The sequence below is a fragment of the Mustela erminea genome, chromosome 18 (assembly GCF_009829155.1).
Source record: "Mustela erminea isolate mMusErm1 chromosome 18, mMusErm1.Pri, whole genome shotgun sequence".
In the NCBI taxonomy this organism is placed as follows: domain Eukaryota; kingdom Metazoa; phylum Chordata; class Mammalia; order Carnivora; family Mustelidae; genus Mustela; species Mustela erminea.
Genome location: NC_045631.1, coordinates 56,833,451 through 56,850,196, shown reverse-complemented (window position 1 = coordinate 56,850,196; position 16,746 = coordinate 56,833,451). Strand labels below are relative to the sequence as shown.

At 48.7% G+C, this 16,746-nt stretch overlaps 1 protein-coding gene across 7 annotated transcripts in view; it reads left to right on the top strand.

Annotated features, from left to right (window-relative positions):
* RNF157 (ring finger protein 157) overlaps nucleotides 1–16,746 on the top strand; it is a 78,965-nt gene that overhangs the window by 49,945 nt on the left and 12,274 nt on the right. For 4 of the 7 annotated variants that reach the window (XM_032319797.1, XM_032319803.1, XM_032319800.1 and 1 more), the window contains 12 exons: nucleotides 3,213–3,287; nucleotides 3,656–3,744; nucleotides 7,901–8,047; nucleotides 8,496–8,613; nucleotides 9,053–9,119; nucleotides 9,406–9,449; nucleotides 9,828–9,875; nucleotides 11,904–11,975; nucleotides 12,483–12,642; nucleotides 12,791–12,903; nucleotides 15,325–15,563; nucleotides 16,538–16,646. In XM_032319797.1, coding sequence (XP_032175688.1) covers nucleotides 3,213–3,287; nucleotides 3,656–3,744; nucleotides 7,901–8,047; nucleotides 8,496–8,613; nucleotides 9,053–9,119; nucleotides 9,406–9,449; nucleotides 9,828–9,875; nucleotides 11,904–11,975; nucleotides 12,483–12,642; nucleotides 12,791–12,903; nucleotides 15,325–15,563; nucleotides 16,538–16,646 — 1,281 coding nt within the window. The remainder of the gene's footprint in view (nucleotides 1–3,212; nucleotides 3,288–3,655; nucleotides 3,745–7,900; nucleotides 8,048–8,495; nucleotides 8,614–9,052; nucleotides 9,120–9,405; nucleotides 9,450–9,827; nucleotides 9,876–11,903; nucleotides 11,976–12,482; nucleotides 12,643–12,790; nucleotides 12,904–15,324; nucleotides 15,564–16,537; nucleotides 16,647–16,746) is intronic. The other 3 variants (XM_032319798.1, XM_032319802.1, XM_032319801.1) reach the window with 1 other exon arrangement.

Below are 16,746 nucleotides of genomic sequence, written 5' to 3'. Positions count from 1 at the left end.
GTTGAACATATTAAATAAGAATGTATTTCTTAAATTTATTTTTATTCTTAAAAAGATTTTATTTATTTATTTGAGAGAGAGAGGGTGCACACGAGCAGGGGCAGAGGGAGAGGGAGAAGCAGACTCCGTCGCTGAGCAGGGAGCTGGACATGGGGCTCGATCCCAGGACCCTGCAATCGTGACCTGATCCGAAGGCAGATGCTTCACCAAGTGGGCCACTCAGGCACCCCAAAGAAGAATGTATTTAATCTGAAGGTTGTGGGGTGCCTGGGTGGCTCAGTGGGTTGAGCCTCTACCTTCGTCTATGGTCGTGATCTCGGGGTCCTGGGATCGAGCCCCACTTCGGGCTCTCTGCTCAGCGGGGAGCCTGCTTCCCCCACTCTCTCTGCCTGCCTCTCTGCCTACTTGTGATCTCTGTCAAATAAATAAATCTTTTAAAAAAAACATTTTTTTTAAATTTTTAATTTTTTTTAAAAGATTTTATTTATTTATTTGACAGAGAGAGATCACAAGTAGACGGAGAGGCAGGCAGAGAGATATAGGGAAACAGGTTCCCTGCTGAGCAGAGAGCCCGATGCGGGACTCGATCCCAGGACCCTGAGATCATGACCTGAGCCGAAGGCAGCGGCTTAACCCGCTGAGCCACCCAGGCGCCCCCAAAGAAACATTTTTAAAAAAAGAAACTGGAGGTGGAGGGTGGTGATGATAGCATGACCTGTAAATACATTGCAGGCCGCAGAACTGTGTGCTTAACATGCTGAAGGTGAACATGTTATGGGTATTTTATCACAGTTAAAGTAAGATGAAGTAGTACGTAGCTAAAGAACCCAGCCTGATCCTGGCACGTCATAGATACTCAGTAAGCATCCGCCAAGTTAGAGAATGAGTGGTGACAAGGAAGGACCAAACAGAGTTTTTTCTCCCAGATACAAGTATTCCGACACAACTAGGCCAGTCAGGGGGAAGAAATGGCCTTTTCGATCTTGTACAAAACATGCCACCCCCAGGCCCACGGGTGGAGGAAGACTGCCAGGCCTTGTGTAAGGTCAATCCTGACTCTTGCCTCAAGCTCAAGATGGCCGTATGGAGTGCCTTCCCGTTTCTCAGACACCGTTCTGGGCTACAGAAACTGAACAGCCTCATGAAGGATATCTACATGCAGTTTCTAGAATTCTGTTTCACTTTTCAGTAATGAACACAGGCTTTAGGTAAAGACTAGTGCACAAGGAATGAAGTTTGATCTGCTCAGAGACTAATGGACCAGACCTTCAAGGTCCAGTACCTTTCTGACAGAGAATGGAAGCTCCAGGATTACTCCAAGTAGAAGGCAAAGAACTCTCATCTTTCTTTTTCCCTTTCCTTTTGTTTTTCTTTTTTGGGGGGCAGGGAAGGGTAAAGAATGAAAGAAGAATCATCTTTTCTTTTTTTAAACTCAGGTAGGATTTATGGGTAACTCCCAAGTACCTGTGTAAATGAGTATGATTAACTTTGCTACTCCAGAAAAAAATTTTAATCCCAAAGTCATTTATTTTGGCTTTAGAATAGACTAGCATTTGTGTCGGATTTTCTTGCCTAATTACTTTTTGCTTAAGCTTATTTTAAAATTGTTTTAAATTCCTTTAGTGTGACAGCCTAGGAAAGTGGGGGGTGGGGAAAACGGGTCACAGATAGGATCTGAACTAGAAATTGCAGCTTTCCTATAGAAAAGCCTCCTCATATGCTGCCAGTGGGAGAGCAACATTGGAATCAGCTTTCTGGAGAACAATTTGGCAAAATATTTTTTAAAGTCTTAAAAATATGCTTACTCTTTGATCCAGTAATTCCACTTCTAGGCATTCGTCCTAAGGAAGTAATCAGACAAGCAGGCAGCAATGGAGGAACAAGACGCTCACCACAACATCTGTATCGGCAAAAAAAGAAGAAAACAAGTGTAAAGCCAATGGAAAACATTGAGTACTATGAAACTGATTAAATAAACGATGTCCCTTTCTCCAATGTAGTAATAACGCTGTCTGATTATAGACTTTTGAAACATTTACCACATCTTTCTAAGTGAAAACGAGAATAAAACAGTGGGCACAGTTTGAAACTGTGCCTAGACACAGAGGAGGGTAGGGGAGTAGATGGCTGGCTGCGAGGACAGACGCCTGTCTGCAGAGACACATCCTACAGAGTTAACCTTAGTGTTGCCAAGTGGTGAAATTGTAGCCAATTTTATATTTTGTGTGTTTTTCAAACTTTCTGCTTGAACTTGTATTACTTTGTAATTAGAAAAAGGAACAGTCCTAATATTTTAAAAGAATATACGTGTAGTGTATCAATGAATAAGGTCAGTATTGCTGTATGATACCCGCAAAGTGGGTGACCTAAACACGCGTAACGGAGACTTAATGTGTTTACTTCAGCATCTCATTCATGCAAGTGAATTACCAACAATCATACTGAACACATAAAATCAGATGTACCTTAGGTTAAATTATGTTTCCCAAGAAAAAGAACCACATTCAGCAAAAATCTGTGAAGGTACAGTTAGGGGATCATGTGGGTGTCCTATTTCTAATCCCAGCGCTAGGAGGTAGGAATACTACAGTTTCGCCAAGCTACAAAGACTGGCCGGTGGGTTTTCTCGGAATTTTGTGTAAAAAATGTTTATTGTCCAGGGCACCTGGATGGCTCAGTGGGTTAAGCCTCTGCCTTCAGCTCAGATCATGGTCTCGGGGTCCTGGGATCGAGTCCCAGGACTCGACGTGGGGCTCTCTGCTCGGTGGGGAGCCTGCTTCCCCCTCTCTCTGCCTGCCTCTCCGTCTACTTGTGATCTCTGTCTGTCAAATAAATAAATAAAATATTAAAATAAATAAATTAAAATAAAATAAAAAATTTTAAAAATGTTTATTGTCCAGATAACGCTAGAACAATACTGACAGCGTTTAAAAATCATTCTTAATTGTCTGAAAGCAAACTCCACTTAAGTCTTGTACTGTGTCCCTCTCCGTATCTCAATTTCATCATCCACAACTCCCCATCCCAATGGGGAAAGAGTGAAAGTGTAAGGTAAATGACAGACAATCATAAACCTTTGATGACCCCAAAATAGCTCTTGGCTCCCATGTTCAAGAACTCTGCTTTATATAACCAGCTGCGGGGGAAAATTTGTTCTTCACTGTTTGCAGCCTCAGCTCTGTACACAGGATGGGGTTCTCTTTTATTTGCAGTTCCTAAATGCTGAAGACACCATGTGGCTTCACGGAAGGAAAAAACCTTGCAGGTCTGGCTCCCTGTTGTGTCAGGTCAGATAGAAAAGCCTTTTGTGATTAACTCGGCCACAGTGTGTCCTTTGGTATTTGGAACTTCAGTAGGAGTTTTTATTAGCTATCCACATTTTGAATGCTGACTCAAATAAGCTGCCTACAGTGGAAAAAGCAGATAAACCTAGGCCTTTTGACGCCAAACCGAATCCCCGTTCGCCCACTGGCCGTGACCTTGAGCAAGTTCACTTAACATGTCGGGTCTCGGTGTCGTCACTTAATTAGGAGAGTTGTGCCTTCCTGTCTCACCTTGAAAGGCGGTTCTTTGTCAGCCCTGAAGCTTTGTGCCAGTGGGGGACAGTTACCCATCTCTCTAAACACACTGCCTCCTCCCACTTTGTTTCTGACAGTTTCCTTACGCTGCCCCGCCTCCCCAAGAGCCTGTGAAGACTCTGAGAAGCCTGGTCAACATCCGGAAGGACACGCTGAGACTCGTAAAGTAAGTTCCCCGGGGCGGGGGGGCTCACCCAGGTTCTACGTGCAGCACAGCCAACTCCCCCCAGAGATTTAGGAAGCAGTTTCTGCCAGATGCAGAGTCTGATCCCCCCGGGACTTAGGAACGTGAACCCCTCCCCCGGCAGTGACCGAGCAGTCCCTGTCCACGGAGATTAGGTCTCCCCGCATCCAGATTGTTCAGAACTTGGCGTCTGTGTTTGTGGAGGACTTGTTCCTTTCCTGGAAGCAGTCCTTATTATCCTTGTTTTACGATTTAAAAAAAAAAAGAAAGAAAGAAAAAAAAGAATTTTTTTTTTTAAAGATTTTATTTATTTATTTGACAGACAGAGATCACAAGTAGGCAGAGAAGCAGGCAGAGAGAGAGGAGGAAGCAGGCTCCCTGCTGAGCAGAGAGCCCAACGTGGGGCTCGATCCCATGACCCTGGGATCATGACCAGAATCGAAAGCAGAGGCTTTAACCCACTGAGCCACCCAGGCGCCCCGAAAAAAAAAAGAATTATTGAGGGAAAAACTGAATTTTGCAGCTGCTTCAGCAAGCCTAGGAGAAAATGGGATATTTGAGGTTGGAATAGAAAATCCTTGTTTTACTGCTTACATTTACTCGTCATCGTCATCTCCTGTGTCCTCCCTCTGAGGAACTCGTAGTGCTGATTGGTTAAATCGTCATCAGTATTAATTCTCGTCAACATTTGCCTTCTCTGTGCCATCCCTACGACAGTGTAATTTTGACACTGTTGCTCCGAGTAGCAGGCCAGTCTGCTGAGGCGCTCTCTGGTGCCCTGGGAAGACAGATTTGGTAAGGGCAAATCACAGGTCCCAGTTTTCTCTAAATGGACAAGGAAGATGTCAGTCCTGTTAGTATTAGGAAGTTTATTCCTCTCAGATAATTGTTTTAATATAACTTCATGAAGGTATAACTCACATGCTGTACCATTCGCCCTTTGAAGTGTACAATCCAGTGGTTTTTAGTATATTCAGAGTTGTGCGATCATCACTACTGTTGAATTTTAGAACAGAAGAGACCCTGAGCTCACTGGGGGTGAGTCCACACGTCCCCCAAAACCCTCTTCCGGACCTAAGCAACCGCTAATTTACTGTCTGTCCTTCGGTCTTCATTTTTATATTTCATTTGTCCCTGAAGTTTTGACTGCTTCCCCAACTATTCCCCCAGCCCTGGAGTCCGCCCTGGGGACCAGGCAGCCGTGGAGGGAGGTGCTCTGCCGGGGAGCTGCCCGCAGCTGGGCCTCGCCCTCCCTGGGGCCCTTCGCCCTCCCTTGGGGGGCCCCGCGGCAGCAGAATGGATTGAGGCTCCCGAGGCCAGACTGCACCTTGTTTCTCTCTCCTCACACGTGGCTGTGGCTCAAGGGCCGGGGCTCCAGCAAATGCCGTGCTGGGAGGCCCTAGCTGAACCCGCCTGCCTGGAAGCCGAAGACCAGGCTGCTTCCCAGCTCTTCCCAGCTGCCCGCGAGCACCGCGATCACACTCGTCCTCCCGCTTCAGGCTTCCCACCGGTAGAGACACCTTTCGTGGCTGTTGTCAAGGTTCAACAAGATAACGGGAGAGAAAACACCTGCTGTTCACTAACAGTTAGACTGAAGAGCGTTCTTGCTCTTTTTTCCGAGATTACAGGAATAGGGTAGATTCTGAGTCACAGACTTCCAGGGAAAGATGGATGATTGAACATCTTTTGCTTCCAGTCAAAACCCGCCAGTAAGAGCATTGTTTGAGAGGATTAATCCAGAAGGACTGGGGGGCTGAGAAAGGACACCGGCAGTGTGGTGTAGGGCGAGGACAAAGGCCGGTGTTAGATGACTTAGCAGGCCGAGGGGGTGAGAGTCCTGAGTGAGCAGAAGGAAACGCTGATAATCACCCACTTAACTGTTACCCTCAAGGGCTCAGGAACTGGCAGTACCAGGAGCTCTGGACACCGAGGTGGAAGGCGAAAATGAAGACGATTGGTGGGAAGCCTGCCGAAGGGGCCGTCAGATCCGCTCCCTTACGCTGCACAGCCAGAGCGTCCCTCCCCACACCCCGGCCCAAGGCCGGCAGACGATTCTCAGTGGAAAAGTTAAAACACAGACTCCGGACTCAGGGGACCCCGGCACAGCTAAGGTTGAGCTCAGCACTAAAAATGGGGGTTAAGTGAATTTAGGAACCTGGATGTTGAACCCTCCAGCCTGCCCCTCTCACATCTTCTGCCCCTAGGCCCTTGTCCAAAGAGAGGAACACTGTCTCTGAGGAGTAGGACCCTCCCGGACAGGAAGACCAAAGAGAATGGCTTTGGAGATTCTTCCAAAGACCCAGATCGGGCCCTGAGGAAGCCCAGGGTCTCCAAACCACACCATGTACTCAGAGTTCCAATCAGTGGTTGTTTTTTTTTTTTTAAGATTTTATTTATTTATTTGACAGAACATAAGCAGCGGGAGAGGGAGAGGGAGAAGTTGGCTCCCCGCTGATGAGGGAGCCTGACGTGGGGCTCTATCCCAAGACCCCAGGGTCGTGACCGAAGCCAAAGGCAGACGCTTAACTAACTGACCCACCCAGGCGCCTCTGGGGTTTTAAATGTCTTAAATAGGAGCAGACAACCAAAGATTCTTAGATGCATAGGAATGCCTATAATATGAAAGACAGAGGCAGAACAAACCAACAGGAAAAAAAAAAAAGACTCAGAAATTAAAAACGTAGTAGCCGAAATGAAAAAGCCAATGAAACAGAAGAGGAAAAGTCGAAATAGTCCAGAAAGTGGGGCCAAAAGGTTGAGATACAGAAAAGAGGAAAGATACAAAGAATAGAGGTCCCACATGCAACTAATGGTTCTGGAAAGAGAAGAGGGAATATAGAAGGAAGGAGATCACCATTAACAACTGAGTAAGTTAAGAAAACTTCCCCAAACCAGAGGGCCTGAGTTTCCAAATGGCAGGGACCCCTGGAGCGCCCAGCCCAGTGGGTGGTAAGGCAGAGATCGGACATCAGAGGAAAACAGGATCAGCGATTGGAATGGCTTCCTCTTGGGAGCAACGCCAGAAGCTGAGAGATAATGCGCCAATGCTCCAAATGTCTTTTTTAGAAGTATTTATACCCTAGAACTCCTTATTCAACCAGACTTTCAATGCAGTGTGACTGGAGAGTAAAATCTCTCAAGGAGTGGATCCCTCCAACACATCCTTTTCCAGGAGGCTAGTGGAAGAGGAGCCCTGCGGCAGGCGTACCCGGAGGAAGAAGGCAGGAGATGTGGGAAAGAGGTGGCAGGCCCTCCCCAGGGTCATGGGGGAGGCTGGTTCTGAGAGGCTGTGTGCAGGCTCAGAGGGCCTGGGGTCCAGAGAGCATCTCGAGAAGACAAAATGCACGCAGCGCTTGGTGCTTCTGAACGTGGAGAGAGACATGTAACCAGCCAGCAGAGGACCAGGGTGTGGCTGAGTGAAAAGGACACAGGACACTGAGCCACTGAAGCAGGAAATGAGCCCAGACTCCAAGAAAAGCTGGCGCAGGAAAAGACAATCAGCGACCACTCTGTGGCTAAGCTGATCATGTTAATATAAACCCAGTAATGCAGACACAAAGGTGCTGAGCTCCTGGAATCATGATGTATACACTTGGGGGCAGGGGGCGTACTTCTATGGGGCCACTTGAGGGAAGAGAAAGAAATCCTGGCTCCCGTGGTAGGAGGTCCACGGATAACACCTGAAACTGAAGTCAAGAATCACACAAGCATGTTCTGTAGGAACACACAGTGGATGCCAAAATGGTCAGCGGGAAGAGGTCGAGGCGGTCTCTGAAAAGGAGGAGGGGGACGGGTGGGGCCTGCTGCTTTTGTGACGAGCCTTGTGGAAACTATGTGAGTAGAAACTTTGATTACAGTCAAAACAAAACAAAAGGGGGTCTGGCCAATGCCCAAGTGTTCACGGTAGCACCACCAAAATGCCCCCCCCCCCCGTAGTGGTCTTGAGGAACTCCGCCGTTGTTCAGAATGAAGACGTGGGTGTTAAGTCTATGAGCATGGAGAGAAGCTCATAACGCAGTAAGTTTAAATACACATGTGTGCTTGTCTGTGTGTGTGTCTGTGTGTGTGTGTGTGTGTGTGTGTATTTAAAAATACTGATTTGCTCTCCGCAAAGTGCTGAGTCTTTGTGGTCTCCCAGGTGTGCGGAGGAGGTGAAGACCGCTGGAGAAGAGGCCGGCGGGGCTAAGGTCCACTACAACGTGGAGTTCACCTTCGACACGGACGCCCGGGTGGCCATCACCATCTACTACCAAGCCACGGAAGAGTTCCAGAATGGGATTGCCAGGTGAGAACAAGAGACCAGGTGAGCCGCGTCCTCCCCAGACGGGCGAGGGTCCACGTCCCCCACTCGCCCAGGGAAGAAAATCTTCTTCTACCACGAGGTGAAATCTGGCTCCTGAATTTGGGTTTTCTTCTCCAGAGCCTCCACCTTTTCACCTTTTCCCTTCAAACTGTGCTGTCATGTGTCATGGCAAGGGGCAGCGGAACCTTTTATGTCATCAAGATGCTATTAAACATCCATTAAGCTGCCTTTTGGGGGATGGTGGGTTGAATAGATAAGTTTAGTGGCATGATCGAGCAGGAGCAAAGGAAACAGACAATGAAGGAAATATTTTCTGTCCTATCCTTTTCTGTCCCTAGAGCCTGTTGATGTTGAGACCAGGCATGCGTGGGACAGAGGAACTGGTCCCTCCGTCTGGGCCAGATACTGACTTTCGCTTTTTGCTCAACAGCTACATCCCCAAAGACAACAGTCTGCAGTCGGAAACGGTGCACTACAAGCGCGGGGTCTGCCAGCAGTTCTGTCTGCCCTCCCACACCGTGGACCCCTCCGAGTGGGCAGAGGAGGAGGTGAGAGGCTCTGGGACCAGGCAGCAAGCTCCTGGGCAGAGGCACAGGAACAGGGACCTAGGGCCTCATCCGGACTACAGCCGGCAGGTCCTCTGTCCCCCATGCTCGGAGACCAAACTGTCCTTCAGCCCTGTGACTCCTTCACACGCTTAAGATAGACCCAGCGCCCTTAACTTTTCTGTTCCAAAGGAGCCCCTTCACCTCAGATACTTGGAGAAAGCCAGGAACCTGCAAGGAACCTGCGAAGGTAGAGGGTGTCATAGCCACAAGGCTTTAGAAAGAGACAGGGGCCCCCCACGGGACAGACTCAGGTGGTCACGAGGTTGAGGAACGAGAGCACAGGTGACTCAATGCCTCTTGACGACGTCTCCCTCCCTGATGGACACTGTGTCATCTCAACACGCTAAGTCCTTTTTTCTTTCCTTTTCTTTCCCGTTAGCTTGGCTTTGATCTGGACCGAGAAGTTTACCCTTTAGTGGTCCACGCCGTGGTGGATGAAGGGGACGGTAACGGGCCCTTTATCTTCTTCCGCTGTACATGCTGCCCTTTGGTGGTGCACGAGCCACAGGCCCTCTCCGTGGGGCCCGGGCAGGCGGTCCCTGGGTCCCTGGGTCCTCAGGCGGGCGAGAGCAGCATGGATTACAGAATGCGCCCCTCTCAGAGCCCGGAGCAGCGGTTCGCCGGGCACAGGGAATCGGGGAAGGTAGAAGGCAGAAGGTAGAAGGCCAGCGAGGTGTGGTCTTGTGCTTTCTTCCTCAACCATGTGCCTTTATTTACTTATTTATTTTTCAGAGTATTTTGGCCATTGCCATGTACTGCTGGGCACTTTCGAAAAGGTGAGTAACTTTACGGGACCTCGCTTTATTACGTTTAACTGGCTTTCCTGTGGGGTCTCGGGCTGCCCTGTTTGCTGCTGCCTGAGTTGCAGCAGGATGGGTCCGGCTCAGAGGCTGTGGTCAAGCCAAAGGAGCCTCACACCGGGGGCTGCCCTTGGGTCTAGTGCCAGCCCTGCTACCAACTCGCCGCGTGGCCTGCAGCTCTGAGCCCTCGGTTTCCTCTTCTTAAAGTGGAAAGGTCACACTGGATACTTGGAAGGCCCTGCGGGTGTGAGGGAAGCGTCTGTAATCCCACACGTGTATACTCGAGGGCAGCAACCAAGAACACCTGTGCCTTCTCGCCCTCCTTCGGGTCATAACGGTCCTCTTTCATTCCAGCACACAGATGGAACTTTCTGCGTCAAGCCCCTCAAACAGAAACAAGTGGTAAGTACTGGACAGCCAGGCCTCCTTGGTGTCCCCACACCCTTTTGATCACTCGTTCTCTTTTTTTCTCTTTTGCTAAGCACCCTTCTTTCTCTCCCACCGCCCCCCCCCCTTTTTAATCAAAGAAAAGTGAAAAAGGGAGTACTTTTGTGTGTTAGAAACTCCTTGGGTGGCCTGAAAGGAATACTGATTTGGGGTGTCTTTATTGTTCCAGAATTGTTGGTGTTGAGGCGGCCGTTATCTGAGCAAAGGACTTAAGAAATGAAAGGACAAGATTTGTCTCTTGACATTAGGTTTCGGGAGAGTTCCTTTTATTTAAAATGCCAGGGTGAGAAACATTCCAAGCTGAAGGTCCAATTCAGAGCCAATTAGGGCCCTTGGCTTAATTCATCCCACCACTGCTTTTCTAAATCCCAAGTTTACTGGCCATCTGCCCCCTTCCCAGAATGACCAGCAAGTTATGTGTGTGTCTGCTCCTAACCCCCACTGGGTCCCAGCACTTTATTTTTCCCCACTTTTGCCCAAGTGGAAGCAGAGTCAGTGAGGAGGGGAGAATGGGGTCCGGGGCATTGGCAGGACCCCCTGCAGGTGGGTGGTAAAGGTCTGAATTCTGTATTGTTCATTCTTGGGGGTTAAGTGTTCTCCCCTCTTCATGAGGTCAATAGCAGTCAGGAACACCTGAACATAAATTTGTTGATAATATCCTTTCCAATTTAATCGATCAGTAAGTTGAAACAAGTTTTGAAAGGCAGAGGAGAAAACAGATCCTGAGCCCAGGATACTGCCTAGGAAGGCCAAGCCTTGGTGAGTTGGCTCATGGGGAGGCCTTGTTCTCCAGGATGCCTAGAAAGGCTAGGGTAACTGAAGGTAAATGATTTGTCTATTTTCCTTTTTTTTTTTTTTAAGATTTTATTTATTTATTTGACAGAGATCACAATTAGGCAGAGAGACAGGCAGGCAGAGAGAGAGAGAGGAGGAAACAGGCTCCCCACTGAGCAGAGAGTCTGATATGGGGCTCGATCCCAGGACCCTGGGACCATGACCTGAGCTGAAGGCAGAGGCTTAACACACTGAGCCACCCAGGTGCCCCTGACATCGAGGTTTTAAGGGTTAGGGCCAAGAAGGCTCCTTGGCCATGCGGGTGGTGGGGTGGCTTGTGCAGGTGCAGGGGCTTAGTTGTCTCCCCTTCAAGATCCTACTGTCTTTCTGTCTCTCTTCTCAGGTTTTCCTCCCACTCCTCCCCTTGCCCGTTTCTCCTCTTTCTTTCTCTGTTCCATTCTTTAATAATAAAAATAATAAAATTGTTAAAGATTTATTTCTTGGGGCGCCTGGGTGGCTCAGTGGGTTAAAGCTTTTGCCTTCAGCTCAGGTCATGATCCCAGGGTTCTGGGATCGAGCCCCGCATCGGGCTCTCTGCTCAGCGGGGAACCTGCTTCCTCCTCTCTCTCTGCCTGCCTCTCTGCCTCCTTGTGATCTCTGTCTGTCAAATAAATAAATAAAATCTTTAAAAAAAAAAAAAAAGATTCATTTCTTTACGGAGCACCAGGGTGGCTCAGTTGGTTAAGCGTCCAACTCTTGAGAGGTCTCTGATCAGGTGCTTACCTGACTGCGCCACCCAGACGCCCCCCCCAATCCCTTTATTTTTGAAATGTCCGCACTTCATGTCTGTTACATAGCCAACACTTTAATTTTGATGCATAGGCTCCATCCTTTTGCTAGTCTCTGCCCTTCTTAACTCTGCTTTCCTGTCTGTGACCTTGAGCTGCGGTACACGAATTAGTGTTGCATTCGTGAACTTTTGTGCTCCCTCTTGGGCAGAATGGTGGGTGGATTAAACATTTGATTTTCGTTTCCCTGTCAGAGGGAAAATGTAAGTAAATAAGAGCACCCTTTACTTGTCTAGGCCTTTGATTTTTTTCATTGTGAGTCAGTAGCCCCTGGTTACCAGCGAAGGTTGAGGGATGAGTTAGTTCCCACTTTCTCTCCGTCCAGTCAACCTACCCTTGAACTTTGCTGTTTGCTCTTCAGGTAGATGGGGTCAGCTACCTCCTTCAGGAGATCTATGGAATCGAAAACAAGTACAACACACAGGATTCTAAGGCAGGTTCTACCCCAAATTCTGAATGTGCTTTTCCTGGGAGGCGGAGGGAGAAACGCTTTGGTGAAACTCGGATCCAGGGAGTCGGTGTGCTGAACTCTGGAATCAGTTTGGTCCGAGGAGGGGATTTTCTTCCTCATTCCAGATGCTTATGCTTATATCGCTCTGGGAATGAAAAGCTTCGGCAGGTTTGGATGAGTTCCCCTGCAGAACCCCGGCCGCCCATGACCGGGCTCCCTTGCAGTGTTCCTGCATGCCCCCCCCCCGCCCTTCCCTGTGTGGTCTCCTTACGCAGCCGCCCCGACAGTCTGATCCCCTAGGACAGCTTGAGAGAAGCAGCTCCCAGAATAAGGGAAACCCAGTATGCAAATGCACATGCTAAAGTCCAAAGTAAATGTAGGATATGGTTCTCGCCCCTCGTCTCCGCTCTTCAGGCAAGCTGCTTGCAAAGAACAGAGAGGACACGAATGTCTTTGTGTCACTGGCTACGTTTCTATCTCCCGGGACAGGTGGCTGAGGATGAAGTAAGCGATAACAGTGCTGAGTGTGTGGTGTGTCTCTCAGATGTCCGGGACACCTTGATTCTGCCCTGTCGTCACCTCTGCTTGTGTAACACGTGTGCCGACACCCTGCGCTACCAAGCCAACAACTGTCCCATCTGCCGATTGCGTGAGTCCCAGAGCCCTAGGCCGAGACCCACTGGGAGGGTCTGCAAACTGCCCGCCCCTGGGAGGGGGGACTGTGGTATCTGCCCGGGCTCCCGTTCATCCTGACTCCTGTTATCAGGATGGCCTGATGATCTGTTCCCTTCTTGTAGCCTTCCGGGCGCTGCTTCAGATCCGGGCCATGAGGAAAAAATTGGGCCCCTTGTCCCCAACCAGCTTTAACCCCATCATCTCGTCCCAGACGTCTGACTCAGAGGAGCATTCGGTGAGTTGGGCCGGGCACCGGGACCACCCGGGAACCAAGCGCTCTGGTCCCCTCACTGGCACTGTGCACCCTTCATCCTTCTCTACCTGACTTTGCAACAAGTAATTAAACCTTGGCACGCTGCGGTGTTCAGTAAGCTGGCTGAGGTCACGTTGTGTTAAAACCAACCAGTATTACAACGGAAAATTGGATACTGATCATTAAATCCCCCTTTTCCTCCCTGGAACTCAGCATCCGGTTAATATTTACCCTGCCTGGAGCTGTCAGCTCCCAGCCTCACCCTAGTCGGGAGCTCCCCCGCCCCAAGCAGGAACAAGGGGGTGATTGTTTTGCATTTGAATACAATTCACTATGTTTATCTGGGTCTTTGAAGGAGGTGACTGTTTTTTTCTTGATCCTATTTCATGGCTTCAGCAACTGGGAGCCAAGTGGATGACACACTTCACTTCCGTGTCCCCCCCCCCAAAAGAGATAGTGCTGGAAGGCAGCCTCGAGGCCGTGCGGTCCTAGCAGACGCTGTCTTCAGATTCACTCCCGAGTGGAGGAAAGTTGTCCTTCCATACGCGGTATTAGGGTAACTAGTCAGCTATTTAGGGAGGAAAAATCAGCTTAGCACTTCACTCCTTACCAGATTAACAAATAAATTCCAGACGGAGTAACTCGTTAACTATATTAAAGCAAAACTACAATAAAGCAGAAGCAAAGTAAACCAAACATTAAAGACTGAGAATAAATTCTGGGTGATTAGTTGGCTTTGAATGAGAGAGGATTCTCCAAACTTAAAAGCAGAGGAACGCTACAGAAAAAAAAAAAAAAAAAAAAGTGTAGATTTTACCACATAAAAATCTTAAAAGTTCAGATGTGTAAAAAGGATTAAAATTAAAAGGCAAACCATGAATCATTTAAAGAAAAGAAAATGTCTTCACAACGTTTATAGCAGAGAGAAGCCTGATATCTTTGCCGTGACTCCTATGAATCAAACAGAAAATAAATGGACAAAGGATATTATTTAAGATTCTCAGGAGTGGGGAAAAAAATTAAGATTATAAAAAAAAATCCACAGAAGAGGATGCTTAGCTGGTTAAATATCTTATTTTTTAGTTAGCCATATTAAAAATCTTCAGTATGTGAATTAAAATGAGATACCATTTTTCACCTTTCAGATTCGAAAGCGTTTTCAAAGAGACTCCATGGCAGTGGGGGTGGGGGGCACCTGGGTGGCGCAGTCACAGTCCCTTAAGTCTTTGGCTCAGGTCAGGATCTTGGGGTCCTGAGATAGAGGCCCCATTGGGCTCAGTGCTGAGTGAGGAAGGGGTCGGCTTCAGATTCTCCTTCTCCCCACCCCGCCCCCGCCGCCACTCACTTGCCCCACAAGGGCACTTCTATGTGCTCTCTCTTAGACAGACAGATGGATGGACGGATGGATAGATGGCATGCGCACCTGGGTGGCTCCGTGGGCTGAGCCTCTGCCTTTGACTCAGGTCATGATCCCAGGGTCCTGGGATCGAGTCCCGCATCCGGCTCCCTGCTCAGCCCGGAGCCTGCTTCCCTCTCTGCCAGGTGCTCCCCCCTGCTCGTGCTCTCTCTTTCTCTCTCTCTCTGTCAAAGAAATAAATAAAATCTTTAAAAAAAAAAAAAAAAGAAAGAAAGAAAAGAAAACCATTAAAATAAATAAATAAAATCTTTTAAAAAAGGGAGAGAGACTTCATGCTGGTGGAAAAGCAGTTAAAATAGGTTCTCTGTACTGCTTATGGGAGTGTGGCTGGAAGGGTCATTGAAGAAACAAAACAGAGTAGCTGTAAGTATCAAGAGCCTTAAGAATACTTATATCTGATAATCAAAGACCTAAGAATTTAATATCAAGAACACAATCCGGAAAAAAGGGTTTTGTGGGAGCACCTCTCTTTTGCTGGATGGATGCTCCCTGACTCACAAATTGCTTAATAAAGCCAATCGAATCTTAAAAAAAAGATAAAGATTTGTGCACAAGGATGTTCCTCAAATGTGGTTTACAGGAGGGAATGTTGGACACAGCTAAATCCCCAGCACCAGTAAAAGAGTTAGGAAATATGGACTCTGTGAAGGGAAATATTTATGTTTTCTGACATATAGGGAATATAAAATTGTTATTTACAGAGTGTAGCTTTGTAAACCATACAGAGAAAAAGGTTGGAAGAAAATGTACCAGAATGGTACTGAAAGTTGTACTTTGGGCGATTTGATTATTGAATCTTCCTTCCCCTCCCCCTTCTTTTTTATCTTCATGGGTTTTTTCTCCTTCTTTGGCCTCTTCTACAAACGCTCCGCTTGCCAGACCAAATGTAAAAGAAAACATTTTTTCAGTGTAGAGCAAGGAACACGATCCTGCCGTAAAACAAAGAGCACTTAATTAATTTTTCAACCTGTCTCTGATTCCCCTAGTCCTCCGAGAACATTCCACCAGGTTATGAAGTGGTGTCTCTTCTGGAAGCCCTCAATGGGCCCCTCACCCCGTCCCCAGCAGCCCCTGCCCTCCACGTGCTAGGAGACGGCCACCTGTCGGGAATGCTGCCTGCCTACGGCAGCGAGGGCCATCTGCCCCCCGTCAGGACGCGCTCCCCGCTCGACCGCCTGTCTGACTGCAGCAGCCAAGGAATCAAGCTCAAAAAGAGTCTTTCCAAGTGAGTGGTTGGTGCTCGACAGTGCTGACCCTGGGGTCCCTGGTGACGCGCTGCCCCTGGGGTCCCTGGTGACGCGCTTTCACTCGTCTTCCCCTGCTCAGTACTGGGCCCCCGGCCAGTGCGGACCCTCTGGGCTGTTCTCAGAGCTTTTCATTTCATGGAAGACCTGGGGCTAACACTCAGGTGGAAATAAGGTGGCATGTGGGTACTTAGTAGAACCCAGACAGGCAAATCTCCTGTGTTTTTGGTGGGGGGTATGGGGGTCTAGGGAAGAGGACATCCCTAGGATCATTGAGGCCTGTGGGGAGCATCGCTTCGTCTAAAGACTGAAGGAAACTTGTGATCTGCACCTATACTCTTAAGCATTTAAACCCAACAGCATTTAAACCCATTAAAAACCAACAGGCACAAGTCATGAGAAACTTTCTGTGGCAGAGTTAAGGAGCGTGTATTATAGATAAAAATATTGAGACCCTAGGGGCGCCTGGGTGGCTCAGTCATTAAGCGTCTGCCTTCAGCTCAGGTCTTGATCCCAGGATCCTGGGATCCAGCCCCGCACTGGGCTCCCTGCTTGGCAGGAAGCCTGCTTCTCCCTCTGCCACCACCCCTGCTTGTGTTCCCTCTCTTGCTGTGTCTCTCTCTGTCAAATTAATAAAATCTTTTTAAAAAGAACATCAAGACCCTGAAAATGTCACTGGTTTTTCCCTGGTTTGGACACAAGTTATTGAAGGAGTTAAATGTAAAATGGAGATTTTCTGACACCCAGAAGAGCTCTCAGTCCCTCCCCAGGGCTCTTTCCAACCTTTTCCTCCTTCTTAAGACCTGGGTTCCGCCTCCCCTGCTCGGTTCGTCCCCTCCCCTTTCCTCTGGGCCCCCTTCTTCCTGTGGAGTCTGGCTAACGGGTGCGGGTGCGGCCAGTTCTGTTCTTTACACGGATGCCGGGTTCAGAGGCTCCTCTCCCCGGACTTTCGCAGGTCTGTTTCCCAGAATTCTTCCGTGTTGCATGAGGAGGAGGACGAGCACTCCTGCAGTGAGTCAGAGACCCAGCTCTCCCAGCGGCCGTCCGTGCAGCATCTGGAAGAGGTAATCCCGGTCTCTGTTTCTGGGACGCTGGACGGCAGGTACTTCCGTCCCGCCTGCCTCTCCAGGTCCATCTGCTTTCATTCACTCCCAGGCGCCTCGG